Genomic DNA, 15,814 nt, shown 5'->3' on the forward strand with positions numbered 1-15,814 from the left:
ATCAAATAAAATAATTTACCTTTGAAGAACTTCAGATGTTTCAATGAGGAGACTCTCAGTTACATAGCAGATGTCCAGTTTTTCCTGAAAGAATCTTGTGTAGGACACAACGTTCCGTTTTGTTACTATGCATTTGGCTACCGAAACTAACCGAAAATTCAGTCACCTACACGTCGAACGTTTTTCCGAATTAACTCCATAATATCGACTGAAACATGGAAAACGTTGTTTGAATCAATCCTCAAGGTGTTTTGTCATATATCTCTTCATTGAAATGCCAGTCCTAGAAGCCTGCATTCTTCTCTGATTCGGATGGAAAAATACTGGTAGGTGACTTTTGCGCACCAATTTCCACACAGACACCGTGCGGGACCCCTGGTAAATGTAGTCTCTTATGGTCAATCTTCCAATGATATGCCTACAAATACGTCACAATGCTGCAGACACCTTGGGGAAACGCTAGAAAGTGTCCGTTCATTCCTGTCGCATTCACAGCCATATAAGGCGATCATGGAAAACGTACCCTCAAAAATCCTGTTCATTTCCTGGTCGCTCAAACATCTTGGTTTTGCCTGTAGCTTTAGTTCTATGGCACTCACAGTGAAAATCTTTGCAGTTCTGGAAACGTCAGAGTGTCTTCTTTCCAAAACTATCAATTCCAAGCATAGTCGAGCATCTTTTCGTGACAAAATATTGCGCTTAAAACGGGCACGTGTTTTTATCCAAAAATGAAATACTGCCCCTATAGGACTAACAGGATAAGTAAGTTTAAGCGGGACAGAGATCTCAACTATTTACCTTTATGAAGAGATCGTAGGAAAATTAAGTCAGATTTGCAATTCATGTTTCTACTGTAGGCCTAGGGGTAAAAAAAAGTCTAGAGCACCTTATCAAAATCATCTTGTAATCATTTAGTTGTGATTAATTGTCACGTTCTGACCTTTATTTCCTTTGTTTTGTCATTATTTAGTATGGTCAGGGCGTGAGTTGGGGTGGGCAGTCTATGTTTGTTTTTCTATGATTTGGGGATTTCTATGTTTCGGCCTATTATGGTTCTCAATCAGAGGCAGGTGTCATTAGTTGTCTCTGATTGAGAATCATACTTAGGTAGCCTGGTTTTCACTGTTTGTTTGTGGGTGTTTGTTTCCTGTGTCAGTGTTTGTGCCACACGGGACTGTTTTGGGTTTCATTCGTTCCACATTTATTGTTTTGTATTTCAGTCATGTTCATGTGTAGTATTTCTTATTAAAAGAACCATGGACACTTGCCACGCCCCATATTGGTCCTCCGATCCTTCTCGCCTCTCCTCTTCGGAAGAAGAGGAGGAAATCCCTTACATTAATATTATTATTCAATTTATTATTATGAATTGCAGCAAGTCCTGTGTTGCACTACTGCCATTTCCATTCATGTCTTGACTCACAAATCGACATAGTAATTGATCTCCTTTATGTTGTGGTAAAAAAGTAAGAAGTTGGTAAATTGCATTTTTATTTTATTACATTCCTAGGTGTTGCTTCACTGCTTTTAGAAACCATGTCTCTTTTTGGCAGGCTGCCCATGGAGAAGGCCTGGCTTGACCAAAATAGAAGAGCGGAGTGACAACTCCATTACTAGCAGCACCACCACCACTGTGAGTGCTCACAAGCTACAGCCCTGCGTACTCGAGCTCTGCAAGTTCTTCTCCCAGTGCCTCTGCCACGCCTACAGCTACAAGACTCACATGAAGAGGTATCGTATAGTGATCCCTTTAGCCACACTACAATATACTTTCACAAGCTGATTGAACAAGGTGCACCCAATATATTCTAACAATCACAGTTAGATATAGATTATTTGTTGTCTTTTGTCACCGATGGTGAGATAATCATTATGTTATGCCCTTCAATTTGAGTGCCCCAAAATTAGGGTTGCAAAGTCAAATCAAATCAAATTTATTTATATAGCCCTTCGTACATCAGCTGATATCTCAAAGTCCTGTACAGAAACCCAGCCTAAAACCCCAAACAGCAAACAATGCAGGTGTAAAAGCAAGTGGAATATAACAGGTAACTTAATATATTTGCCAGTAAACTACTAGTATTTTCTTACTTTCGAAGATTTTATGTAATTTTCATAACATAAAAATATAATCACTGAGGGTTTCTGCTCTTTTTGACAAGTTTTTTTGTTTTAGTTGGTCAATATTTCTTTGCTGTAAGAGTTTTGGGGCTGAACTGGTGGCAGTTGTGAAATAAGTGAATAGTTGGAAGAGTTGCAGTTAATTGCAAATTACGTCATTGTTGATTAGATGTTTTCTTTCATTAATTAGGCAATTGTCTCATGAAACCACAGGAGGTTGGTGACACCTTAATTGGGGGGGACGTGGTAATGGCTGGAGCAAAACCGGTGGAATGGTATCAAATACATCAAACATGGTTTCCATGTGTTTTATGCCATTCCATTAACTTCGTTTCAGCCATTATTATGAGCCGTCCTCCCCTCAGCAGCTTCCACTGCATGAAACATATGGTCAATCTATTAGAAACTCATGGACAACATGCACACAGATACTGTACAGTATAGAGATGAAGAATAAACTTTTATATTTTTTATTTCTCTAATTTAAATATCTAAAGTTTCCATAGACTACCAAAATGACCTGTTCATTTACCAACAGTTCTGAAAGTTATTGTAACTTTGGTAAATTACCAGGAGTTTTGCAACCCTACCCCAAACTACTTGAAAATGGTTGTTTCATTGACTGTGTCAAGTATAATTGACTTGCTCTTTGGTGTCCTACAGGTATTGTGCTGATAGTCACCTGTGGTATGAGAAACATACATTTGAGGTGTGTAGACGGGTCAGAAGAGTCTCTTTCTCCAGAAGTAAGTGTTCATTAGCCTAGGATACATAATCAATCACAGCAAACAAGAACAGAATCCCTATATACACACACACACACACACACACACACACACACACACACACACACACACACACACACACACACACACACACACACACACACACACACACACACACACACACACACACACACACACACACACACACACACACACACACACACACACACACACACACATATATATATAGTGGGGCAAAAAAGTATTTAGTCAGTTGTGCAAGTTCTCCCACCTAAAAAGATGAGAGGCCTGTAATTTTCATCACAGGTACACTTCAACTATGAGAGACAAAATGAGAAAAAAAACATCCAGAAAATCACATTGTAGGATTTTTAATGAATTTAATTGCAAATTATGGTGGAAAATAAGTATTTGGTTCTGGCTCTCATAGACCTGTAACTTCTTCTTGAAGAGGCTCCTCTGTCCTCCACTCGTTACCTGTATTAATGGCACCTGTTTGAACTAGTTATCAGTATAAAAGACACCTGTCCACAACCTCAAACAGTCACACTCCAAACTCCACTATGGCCAAGACCAAAGAGCTGTCAAAGGACAACCAGAAACAAAATTGTAGACCTGCACCAGGCTGGGAAGACTGAATCTGCAACAGGTAAGCAGGTTAGTTTGAAGAAATCAACTGTGGGAGCAATTATTAGGAAATGGAAGACATACAAGACAGCTGATAATCTCCCTCGATCTGGGGCTCCACGCAAGATCTCACCCCGTGGGGTCAAAATGATCACAAGAACGGTGAGCAAAAATCCCAGAAACACACGGGGTGAATGACCTGCAGAGAGCTGGGACCAAAGTAACAAAGCCTACCATCAGTAACACACTAAGCCGCCAGGGACTCAAATCCTGCAGTGCCAGACGTGTCCCCCTGCTTAATCCAGTACATGTCCAGGCCCGTCTGAAGTTTGCTAGAGAGCATTGGGATGATCCAGAAGAAGATTGGGAGAATGTCATATGGTCAGATGAAACCTAAATATAACTTTTTGGTAAAAATTCAACTCGTCGTGTTTGGAGGACAAAGAATGCTGAGGTGCATCCAAAGAACACCATACCTACTGTGAAGCATGGGGGTGGAAACATCATGCTTTGGGGCTGTTTTTCTGCAAAGGAACCAGGACGACTGATCCATGTAAAGGAAAGAATGAATGGGGCCATGTATCGTGAGATTTTGAGTGAAAACCTCCTTCCATCAGCAAGGGCATTGAAGATGAAACGTGGCTGGGTCTTTCAGTATGATAATGATCCCAAACACACCGCCTGGGCAATGAAGGAGTGGCTTCGTAAGAAGCATTTCAAGGACCTGGAGTGGCCTAGCCAGTCTCCAGATCTCAACCCCATAGAAAATCTTTGGAGGGAGTTGAAAGTCTGTTGCCCAGCAACAGCCCCAAAACATCACTGCTCTAGAAGAGATCTGCATGGAGGAATGGGCCAAAATACCAGCAACAGTGTGTGAAAACCTTGTGAAGACTTACAGAAAACGTTTGACCTCTGTCATTGCCAACAAAGGGTATATGACAAAGTATTGAGAAACTTTTGTTATTGACCAAATACTTATTTACCACCATAATTTGCAAATAAATTCATAGAAAATCCTACAAAGCCTCCCGGGTGGAGCAGTGGTTAAGGGCGCTGTACTGCAGCGCCAACCGTGCCATCAGAGACTCTGGGTTCACGCCCAGGCTCTGTCGTAACCAGCCGCGACCGGGAGGTCCGTGGGGCGACGCACAATTGGCCTAGCGTCATCCGGGTTAGGGAGGGCTTGGCCGGTAGCGATGTCCTTGTCTCATCGTGCACCAGCGACTCCTGTGGCGGGCCGGGCGCAGTGCGTGCTAACCAAGGTTGCCAGGTGCACAGTGTTTCCTCCGACACATTGTGTATTGGAGGACGCACAACTTTCAAACCTTCGTCTCTCCTGAGCCCGTACAGGAGTTGTAGCGATGAGACAAGATAGTAGCTACTAAAAACAATTGGATACCACGAAATTGGGGAGAAAAAGGGGTCAAATTCAACAACAAAAAATCCTACAATGTGATTTTCTGGAAAACAAATGCTCATTTTGTCTGTCATAGTTGAAGTGTACCTATGATGAAAATTACAGGCCTCTCTCATCTTTTGAAGTGGGAGAACTTGCACAATTGGTTTCTGACTAAATACTTTTTTGCCCCACTGTATATATAAAAGTATGTGGACACCCCTTCAAATTAGTGGATTTAGCTATTTCAGCCAAACCTGTTGCTGATAGGTGTATAAAATCTAGCACACAGCCATGCAATATCCATAGACAAACAATGGCAGTAGACTTGCTTTACTGAAGAGCTAAATGACTTTCAACGTGGCACTGTCATAGGATACCACATTTCCAACAATTTCTGCCCTGCTAGAGCTGTCCCAGTCAACTATAAGTGCTGTTATTGTGAAGTGGAAATGTCTAGGAGCAACAAAGGCTCAGCTGCGAAGTGTTGGGGCATACCAGCTCAAAAAACGGGACAGCAGAGTGTTGTAGCGCGTAAATATTGTCTGTCCCCAGTGGCAACATTCACTACCAATTTCCAAACTGCCTCTGGAAGCAACTTCAGCACAATAACTTTTCGTTGGGGCTTCATGAAATGGGGTTCCATGTCTGAGCAACCGCACATAAGCCTTAGATCACCATGTGCAATGATAAGCGTCGGCTGGAGTGGTGTAAAGCTCGCAGGCATTGGACTCTGGAGCAGTGGAAATGCATTCTCTGGAGTGATGAATCACGCTTCACCATCTGAAAATCCAAAGGACGAATTTGGATTTGACGGATGCCAGAAGAACGCAGGTATGCCCCAATGCATAGTGCCAACTGTAAAGTTTGGTGTAGGAGGAATAATAATGGTCTGGGGCTGTTTTTATGGTTCGGGATATGCCCCTTAGTTCAAATGAAAGGACATCTTAATGCTACATTCTAGACGTGCTTCCAACTTTGTTACCACAGTTTGGGGAAGGTGTGTGTCGACGAGTGTCCACATACTTTTGGTCGTGTGCGTGTATTTTTTTGAAGAAAACTATTATTGAACACAAGTATAAATATTGCATTATGAACTAAGAAGTATGGTTGATGAATTTTAGTTACTTGGTTTTCTATTATGGTTACCATGGGTATTTAAAACCATTAGGGAGCCTTTCCTGGTCTCGCTCCTTTTTCCCTCTTCCCTTCACCTATTTAGGTTTTTGGCAGAATGGGTCAACTAGGCCTCAGGTATGGTGATACCTTACAGTTTTTTTTACCGCTACGCTAAGACTTGGAACTAGAGGGCAGAAATTATTACATTTTAAAGCATTAGACCTCTCACTAAAGGCATAAGTCATTCAAAAGTTATACTTATATCCAAACTGGTTCTCTAGTAAATTGGTAGGAATGTCTCATCCTATGTTCAATAATGGCCTTTTCCCCTTTATTCAGATTACACCTGCTCACTTTTGGTTGTTTTAATAAGGAAATAATCTCCAAAATATCGTTCTTTTTTAAACAAGTCTTAGAAAGTTGGTTGCAATTTCAGTTTAATCCACCTGAAAAGACAGAAAAAATAATACAACAAATATTGTGGTTCAACTGAAATCTACTAATTGATTTAAAAAAATGTATTTTTCGAAGAAAAAAAAAGGTATAATTATTGTGAATGATATCATAAATAGGACTGGTGGAGTTATGTCACACATGCAGCTAACAAAGACATATGAAAATGTCTGCTCTACCCAAAATTACAACTAATTAATTGCAGTATTACACAAAAATGGAAGAGACAAGTAGAAGGGGAAGGAACTTGTATGTCGGCCCTGTATTAAAGAACTTAAATGGTTAAAGAAAGGTGTGATTAAAAAACTGACAGCACTAACTGACCAAAAAACTGACAGCTGTGCCATATAAATTGCAAAATAGTTGGGAAGAGATTTTCGATGTACCCATTACATGGTTTATGAATTGTTACGCAAAACTACGCCGGATTCAAAATGTCAAATTTTTCAATTTAAATTACTGTACAAAATTCTTGCAACCAATAGAATGTTATATATTTGGGGGATACAATCTTCCCAGCTCTGCAGATTCTGCTGTGAGGAGGCAGAGTCATTAGATAATTTATTTAGGTATTGTCCATATGTGGCTCGTTTTTGGTCACAGGTCCAGGAATGGCTGAAGAATTGCAACATTAGCCCTGAACTAACGCTGCAGATAGCAATGCTGGGTGATTTGAAAAGCCATAGTCAATCAATCAATAATATAATGATTATTTTAGCAAAAATGTTTATTTTTAATTTACAATCTGTAGAAGCTGTGTGAGAATAGAAAGGTTCAGTACTTTTGTGAAGCATCACAGCACAGTTGAAAAATATATGGCAAATAGAAATCCAAAATGGATGATGTTGAGAGATAGATGGGAGGGGTTGAATGGAGCTGAAGGGTGGGACTAATAACAAGATAACCAATGTAAAACATACGGAGTCTGTAAAATGTATATAGGTTCAGAAATGTTGTGTAATCGCACAGTTACAAACAGAAATCAAACTTGATGGACATCAGAAATAGGAAGGACTAAAAACAAACTAAATATTGTTTGTTGTTGTTTCTATTGTAAAATAGATTGTCTGTAAAATGTATATTAGATGTATAAACTGAGGGTAGAAGCCTAAGTGTTTATTAGTTTACTCCAATTGGGGGAAGGGTAGTAGGGTTTGTGGGAATAATAAAGGTATATTCTTAAAAAAGTATATATCTATATAGGTATGTATGTATATGTATGCATGCGTGTATGTATATGGATATATATTTACCCCAAAAATATATGGGGGATTGGAAATGATGCAGACAATTACATTGATGGAAGCAACAATCTTTCCACAATATTAAGCTGATCCACCCCTAAAATAAAAATACTTGGAACTAAGAAAGCTGCTATTAGTCTACACTTTTTGTTTACCGTTTTAATCTGATCGCTTTGACTTTGATCACTTTGATCATCATTGACGGATTATAGCATACAAAATTACCTTCGTTTGGAAAATAAAAGTTTTTTTTTTTTTTACACGATTGGTGCTTTGGATTCCCTGTTTTGTGGTTGTTTTGGAATCATGTCTGATGGAGGCATCACATATCTGTGGCCTCAAGGTTAGTTTGGAATTGGATTACGAATTGCCTTTATTTGTAAAAAAAACTTCAGCTGGATGGAACGCCGATGAATGGTTTCAGCGAGATCAAACATCAAAAGTAAAGACTTCATCCAAACAAGGATAAACAAGCGCTGCTACTCTACTTTTTTTTATTTTATTTGATCTTTATTTAACTAGGCAAGTCAGTCAAGAACAAATTCTTATTTACAATGACTGCCTACCCTGGGCCAAACCCTAACGACACTGGGCCAATTGTGTGGCACCTTATGGGACTCCCAATCACAGCCGGTTGTGATACAGCCTGGAATCAAACCAGGGTCTGAGGTGACGCCTCTAGCGCTGAGATGCAGTGACTTAGACCGCTGCGGCCTATCGGGAGCCCCTGTATATTCCAAGTGACAAAGCGACTGACGCTATTGTAGCTCTATGACTGTTTGATTTGCTCTTTGCGCTACTCACTGTAGAGAGAGGGGAATGAAGTGCGGTTTCTCTTTCAATTGCTCAATCTGCTTGAGGTGTTGGCTGAATTGTGGAGTTTGAATTGTGTGTGTCTTGTTGGATTTGAAGTCTGTGTTGAGAGCTCCGGATATAAAAGTGAACGCTTTGCTCATTGGCTGTTGTGTCTGTTGGATAATGCTCATCCATTAAGCTGTGCCGTGCTAAAATGTGTTCATACTGTGCTGGTGTTGCAAATCAATGGGATTGAATGGGATTTGATGTTCAGGGTTACATTTGAAGTCACAAGTTTACATACACCTTAGCCAAATACATTTAAATTCTGTTTTTCACAATTCCTGACAAAATTCCCTGTCTTAGGTCAGTTAGATCACAACTTTATTTTAAGAATGTGAAATGTCAGAATAATAGTTGAGAGAATAATTTATTTTAGCTTTTATTTCTTTCATCCCATTCCCAGTGGGTCAGAAGTTTACATACACTCAATTAGTATTTGGTAGCACTAACTTTAAATAGTTTAACTTGGGTCAAACGTTTCCGGTAGCCTTCCACAAGCTTCCCACAATAAGTTGGGTGAATTTTGGCCTATTCCTCCTGACAGAGCTGGTGTAACTGATTCAGGTTTGTAGGCCTCAATGCGCGCACACGCTTTTTCCGTTCTGCCCACAAATTTTCTATAGGATTGAGGTCAGGGCTTTTTGATGGTCAATCCAATACCTTGACTTTGTTCATTTGGAAGACCCATTTGTGAGCAAGCTTTAACTTCCTGACTGAAGTCTTGAGATGTTGCTTCAATATATCCACAAACTTTTCATTCTCATGATGCCATCTATTTTGTGTAGTGCACCAGTCCCTCCTGCAGCAAACCACCCCCACAACATGATGCTGCCATCCCCGTGCTTCACAGTTGGGATGGTGTTCTTCGGCTTGCAAGCCTCCCCCTTTTATCTCCAAACATAACGATGGTCATTATTTTTGTTTCATCAGACCAGAGGACATTTCTCCAAAAAGTACAATCTTTGTCCCCATGTGCAGTTTCAAACCGCAGTCTGGCATTTTTTTATGGCAGTTTTGAAGCAGTGGCTTCTTCCTTGCTGTACAGCCTTTCGGGTTATGTCGATATAGGACTCATTTTACTGTGGATAAAGATACTTTTGTACCGATTTCCTCCAGCATCTTCACAAGATCCTTTGCTTTACAAATCTGTCGTTCTGCTCCTGAACAGGCAGTTAACCCACTGTTCCTAGGCTGTCATTGAAAATAAGAATTTGTTCTTAACTGACTTGCCTAGTTAAATAAAGGGAGAAAAAAATTGCATTCATTATTACAGGAAAATAAACTTACAACTAGACAATTATTTACAAGCTAATTATATAAATTAGCTTATGAGTGTGAAAATATAAAATATATTTTGAATTGTTTAAACACTTTTTGGTTACTACATTTCCATATGTTATTTCATAGTTTTGTGTGTACCTAATTTAGTATACATCATCATGAAAATAATTACATATGTATCCATAATTATGCATTTCTATGTAGTACAAATCAGGGACACATGAACAAATTATTTTGCCTTAACTCTGTAATCGAGTGTAAATCCACTTCAATTACTGTATGTAGTTCAGTATCCAAAATATATTTTTTTCAAAGTCAAGGTGTCATGTGGGAGATCTAGCCATAATGTGGACACAGTGGAAGGATAAGACACATATTTTAATACCATTTGTAGATTCATAGGGGAGACTGGGGTTGGTTGTCACACTTTTTAATAATTAGTGTACCTGACCAAATCTGAACCAATCATGTTTCAAAAGTGACTATGCATAGATAATGAACAGCGAGTAGCAGCAACAACAAAAAATAACACAAAAAAAAGGGGGGGGGGTCAATGTAAATAGCCCATTTGGTTAATTCTTCATCAGTCTTATAGCTTGGGGGTAGAAGCTGTTAAGGGGCATTTTGGACCTAGACTTGGTGCTACAGTACCGCTTGCTGTGCGGTAGCAGAGAGAACAGTCTATATAACTTCTGTCTGGGTGACTGGAGTCTGACAATTTTTGGAGCCTTCCCCTGACACCGTCTAGTATATAATTCCTGGGTGGCAGTGTTGTGGAAATTCTTACACAGGGACACCCAAAGACTATCTTAAATGAATCATTGTTTATTTGTCAGCTCACTGGAGAGGTTCCAACAAACTTAATGCACCATATGTGAACTGTGCCATTAAACCCCTACAACTCATCCAGAACGCCGCAGCCCGTCTGGTGTTCAACCTTCCCAAGTTCTCTCACGTCACCCCGCTCCTCCACTCTCTCCACTGGCTTCCAGTTGAAGCTCGCATCCGCTACAAGACCATGGTGCTTGCCTACGGAGCTGTGAGGGGAACGGCACCTCAGTACCTCCAGGCTCTGATCAGGCCCTACACCCAAATAAGGGCACTGCGTTCATCCACCTCTGGCCTGCTCGCCTCCCTACCACTGAGGAAGTACAGTTCCCGCTCAGCCCAGTCAAAACTGTTCGCTGCTCTGGCTCCCCAATGGTGGAACAAACTCCCTCACGACGCCAGGACAGCGGAATCAATCACCACCTTCCGGAGACACCTGAAACCCCACCTCTTTAAGGAATACCTAGGATAGGATAAAGTAATCCTTCTCACCCCCCTTAAAATATGTAGATGCACTATTGTAAAGTGGCTGTTCCACTGGATGTCATAAGGTGAATGCACCAATTTGTAAGTCGCTCTGGATAAGAGCGTCTGCTAAATGACTTAAATGTAATGTAAATGTAACTTCTGTCTGTCAGAAGCTCTGCTTGCTTAAATACAGCTATACACAGATAATATATATTTGCATGATTTAGCATATTGAATTCATCCTTACCGGGTTTTTTTCATTCATGTCACCGACCAATACTGGTTCATAACATGTGACAGACCAATACCTCACGAGGCTTCTTCTCTCTATAGACCTTGAAACAGATCTTTCGTTCAAAACAAGGTTTGGGCGTACTGCCAAATTGCAGCTACTGATAAGTGAGGATTCGTTCAATCAGTCACTTGCGTGAACACAGAAATTGGTTTATAGAACATCACATGAATGGAAGACAGAAATGAGTTATAAGAAAAAGCACATGCATAAAATTTCCATCACAGCAGTAAGCTTGGACCCAGTGATGTACTGGGCTGTGCGCACAGGTCAAGATGTTCTTGATGGTGCAGCCATATAACTTTTTGAGGATCTGGAGACCCATGCCAAATCTTTTCAGTCTCCTAAGGGGGAAAAGGTGTTGTTGTGCACTTTTCACGACTATCTTGGTGTGTTTGGACCATGATAGTTTGTTGGTGATGTGGACAAAAAGGAACTTGAAACTCTCGACCCGCTCCATGTTAATGTGGGCCTGTTATCCAGTGTGAACACTGATAGGTGCCCAAACTTGTCAGGAGAGAACATTGGCCTTTTGAAAAGGCTACAAGACCAAGTAGCTGAGCTGAACTCAGATACAGTGGATACAGTCAATAAAGTGGTACACTTCATAAGAGCAAAATCTTTAAACTACAGGCAGTTTGTCTCACTGTTGGAAGAGACAGTCGGGTCATGCAGATATCCCCTACCACACAAACGTGAGATGGCTGAGTTTGGGGAAGGAGCTTAAAATGGAGTGAGACTTGAAGTTGGAAATTACTGAAGTTGGAAATCAAACTGTCCACTTAGGAAGCAACACTGATTGACAATAAATTTCACATGCTGTTGTGCAAATGGAATAGACAACAGGTGGAAATTATAGGCAATTATAGCAAGACACCCCCAATAAAGGAGTGGTTCTGCAGGTGGTGACCAAAGACCACTTCTCAGTTCCTATGCTTCCTGACTGATGTTTTGGTCACTTTTGAATGCTGGCGGTGCTTTCACTTTAGTGGTAGCATGAGACGGAGTCAGGAGCATGCCCAGGCATTGTAGGGAGGCCATACAGGCACGTGTAGGCCACACACACTACTGAGCCTCATTTTAACTTGTTTTAAGGACATTACATCAAAGTTGGATCAGCCTGTAGTGTGGTTTTCCACTTTCATTTTGAGTGTGACTCCAAATCCAGACCTCCATGGGTTGATAAATTTGATTTCCATTGATCATTTGTGTGATTTTGTTGTCAGCACATTCAACTATGTAAAGAAAAAAGTATTTAATAAGAATATTTCATTCATTCAGATCTAGGATGTGTTATTTTAGTGTTCCCTTTTTTTTGAGCAGTGTATTTTCTGAATATAACATTTAATACCATTTCAATAAAAGAAAGGCCCGAACATCAATGTGACTGAAATACTGACCCAATACTGAAATGGAATGTATTTCTAAGCCTCTAATTCTGATACATTCAGTAATGCTTGAAGAGGAATAAAAAAGGGGCCAGAACTGATTTACAGTACAAGTGTTCATATATTAGAGCAAACTATTCTATGAGTTGATTTTTTTTTTCTTCTTTCAAAATGAGTTATTAGTTAGCTATACATGGTATGAACATGTTGCCGTCTTTTGTTTCTCTCTCCCTTTTGCATAGATCTAAAACAGAGGTGCCTTGCAAGAATGTGCAACAAACTCTGGCCAGAGTGGAAAAGAGACCGGGAGAGCGGGATATACTGAAGTTGGAGAGGAGATTACACCGGAAGAACCACTGAAGTATGCACATTCTGATGTAACTTTAAGAGCACAGTGTTTTTTTCTGAATCCAATAAATTGAAAATATTTTCTTTCGAGCCACATCTGTTTGAGAGTCAGTGGATTTGTCAGTTCTTCCCGTTGTCACTTGTACATCCCACCTGAAGCAAAATACCCAGTGGGCACACTTTACAACCAACTGATCACTGTTACAAGCAGGTAAAGATGTCTTTCTCATGATGAGATCAAGACATTGTCGGGATTCCATAATATTTTCATTTGGTCAGAACCAGTTTACAACAATATAAAGATGCATGTTTCTGGTTGCTAAACAGCGATACAAAAAGTTCTAATACAACTAGTATTCAACTTGACCATGATTTCATAAAATACGTCAATGATGTTGTTGCAACCAGTTCTGCCCACTGGGTATAATTAATAACACCATAGATACTGCAGGCATTTCAAGACATTCTACTCTTTCCCATCTACATGAGAGTGCTTATATGGCTCTAGGCAGTGGCATCATGCACCAATTGTTTTAAGAGGTCACTAATGGTATCAATTCTGTATTTGTATCGTAAAGTTTAATAATAAATATTGATCAAATTGTAGGGGAACGAGCACTCAGTTTCAATAGGTGTGGCACATCTTGGCTCTATGGCCCATTACTTAACAAAACATTTGGGCTATTGGGCAACCTTTCAACTAATAATCAAATAAATCAGTTTGACAAAGAACATTTGGCATGGAAACTTGGCAGATAATAGACATGTTGAGATGCTCTCAAATGTCTTGACTTCATATAATAATAATAATAATAATAATGTGCCATGTAGCAGACACTTTTTTCCAAAGCAACTTACAGTAATGCATGCATAAATTTTACATATGGGTGGTCTTGGAAATCAAACCCAATATTCTGGCATTGCAAGTGCAATGTTCTACCAACTGAGCTACAGAGGACCACTTTTCAGTCTAACGGTAACCCTTGGATATTACAGGCAATTTCTTCATAGGTGTTTCAAATCAAATCAAAGTTTGTCACGTGCGCCAAAATCAACAGGTGTATGTCTTACAGTGAAATTCTTACTTACAAGCCCTAACCAACAAGGTGGTACCGGTACAGAGTTAATGTGCGGGGGGCACCGGTTAGTTGGGCTAATTAAGGTAATGTAGGTATAGTTAAAGTGACTACGCATAGATGGTAAACAGAGAGTAGCAGCAGCATAAAAGAGGGGTTGTTGGGGGAAGGGGGGGTGACGGGACACAATGCAAATAGTCCGGGTAGCCATTTTATTACCTGTTCAGGAGTCTTATGGCTTGGGGGTAAAAGCTGTCGAAGCCTTTTGGCCCTAGACTTGGCGCTCCGGTACCACTTGCCATGCGGTAGCAAGAGAGAAGTCTATTTGTATTTATTATGGATCCCCATTAGCTGCTGCCAAAGCAGCATTTCAAAGATGATGATACAAAAATAATACAAAAGACCGGTTGTTTTTTTCTTTGTATCTCTTCCCAGATCTATTGTGTTATATTCTCCTATATTCCTTTCACATTTCCACAAACATCAAAGTTTTTCCTTTCAAATGGTACTAAAAATATGCATATCCTTGCTTCAAGGTCTGAGCTACAGGCAGTTAGATTTTGGAATGTAATTTTAGGCGAAAATTGAAAAAAGGGGCGGATCCGTAAGATGTTAAAGCCCCTTGCTTAATGATCACCAAAGCCCCATATACTACCCACCACTGCGACCTGTTTGCTCTCGTTGGCTGGCCCTCGCTTCATATTCATCGCCAAACCCACTGGCTCCATGTCATCTATAAAGCCCGCCTTATCTCAGCACACTGGTCACTATAGCAGCACCCACCCGTAACACCCACTCCAGCAGGTGTATTTCACTGGTCACCCCCCAAAGCCAATTCCTCTTTTGGCCGCCTTTCCTTCCAGTTCTCTGCTGCCAATGATTGGAACGAATTGCAAAAATCACTGAAGCTGGTGACTCATGTCTCCCTCTCTATCTTTAAGCACCCACTGTCAGAGCAGCTCACAGATAGGTGCACTTGATTCAAAAGTCCTGCGCACCAGGTAAGCAAAGTGTTCCCATGAGACACACACCGCCTACTCTGCAGACTGACGAATCTGTGACTAAATCGAGTGCACCTACTGCACTGCCCATTCAGATAGCTCAAATCACGGTGGCTACAGAGCTTCCATGACCCTGGCTACAGCCAAGTTTAATAGGCTACTAGCCTACGTAAGATTTAATAACTTTTAAAACCATGAACACAGAGAGACTGTCAACGAATACAGCAAAGAGCTGCTGTTTTTATGAGTGAGTTCATGTTTAAGTTTATATTCAGCACTGTCACTGTTTTTATTCAACACTTACAAAATGCACTTCTCCGTACTTCGCTCGGGCTGCAATGAATGAGTAGCCAAGCATCGATAGCCCTGCGTCTTATTATTATTAGCAGCTCGTGTCGATTTTAATTTGAAGGAATTTTACTTTCTCTGGTCATAGGAACAACATGAATTTGTGAATGAGGCAGATGCGATGCGACTCGAGTTTCGCCATCAGGTGGAAGACTGTGTCCCCCTCTCTGGTCAGTCTCACCGGAGGAGAGGGAGCGAGAGGCAGTTGGGAAAAATCGTT

The 15,814-nt window shown here is 40.5% G+C and overlaps 1 protein-coding gene across 4 annotated transcripts in view; it reads left to right on the forward strand.

The window, feature by feature from the left end:
- LOC124035964 (HERV-H LTR-associating protein 1) overlaps positions 1–13,263 on the forward strand; it is an 82,894-nt gene extending 69,631 nt beyond the window's left edge. For all 4 annotated transcript variants that reach the window (XM_046349958.1, XM_046349959.1, XM_046349957.1 and 1 more), the window contains 3 exons: positions 1,554–1,731; positions 2,785–2,867; positions 13,064–13,263. In XM_046349958.1, coding sequence (XP_046205914.1) covers positions 1,554–1,731; positions 2,785–2,867; positions 13,064–13,146 — 344 coding nt within the window. In that variant the 3' untranslated portion in view covers positions 13,147–13,263. The remainder of the gene's footprint in view (positions 1–1,553; positions 1,732–2,784; positions 2,868–13,063) is intronic.
- The last annotated feature ends 2,551 nt before the right edge of the window (positions 13,264–15,814 follow it).

Source organism: Oncorhynchus gorbuscha, linkage group LG05 (genome assembly GCF_021184085.1).
Source record: "Oncorhynchus gorbuscha isolate QuinsamMale2020 ecotype Even-year linkage group LG05, OgorEven_v1.0, whole genome shotgun sequence".
NCBI lineage: Eukaryota > Metazoa > Chordata > Actinopteri > Salmoniformes > Salmonidae > Oncorhynchus > Oncorhynchus gorbuscha.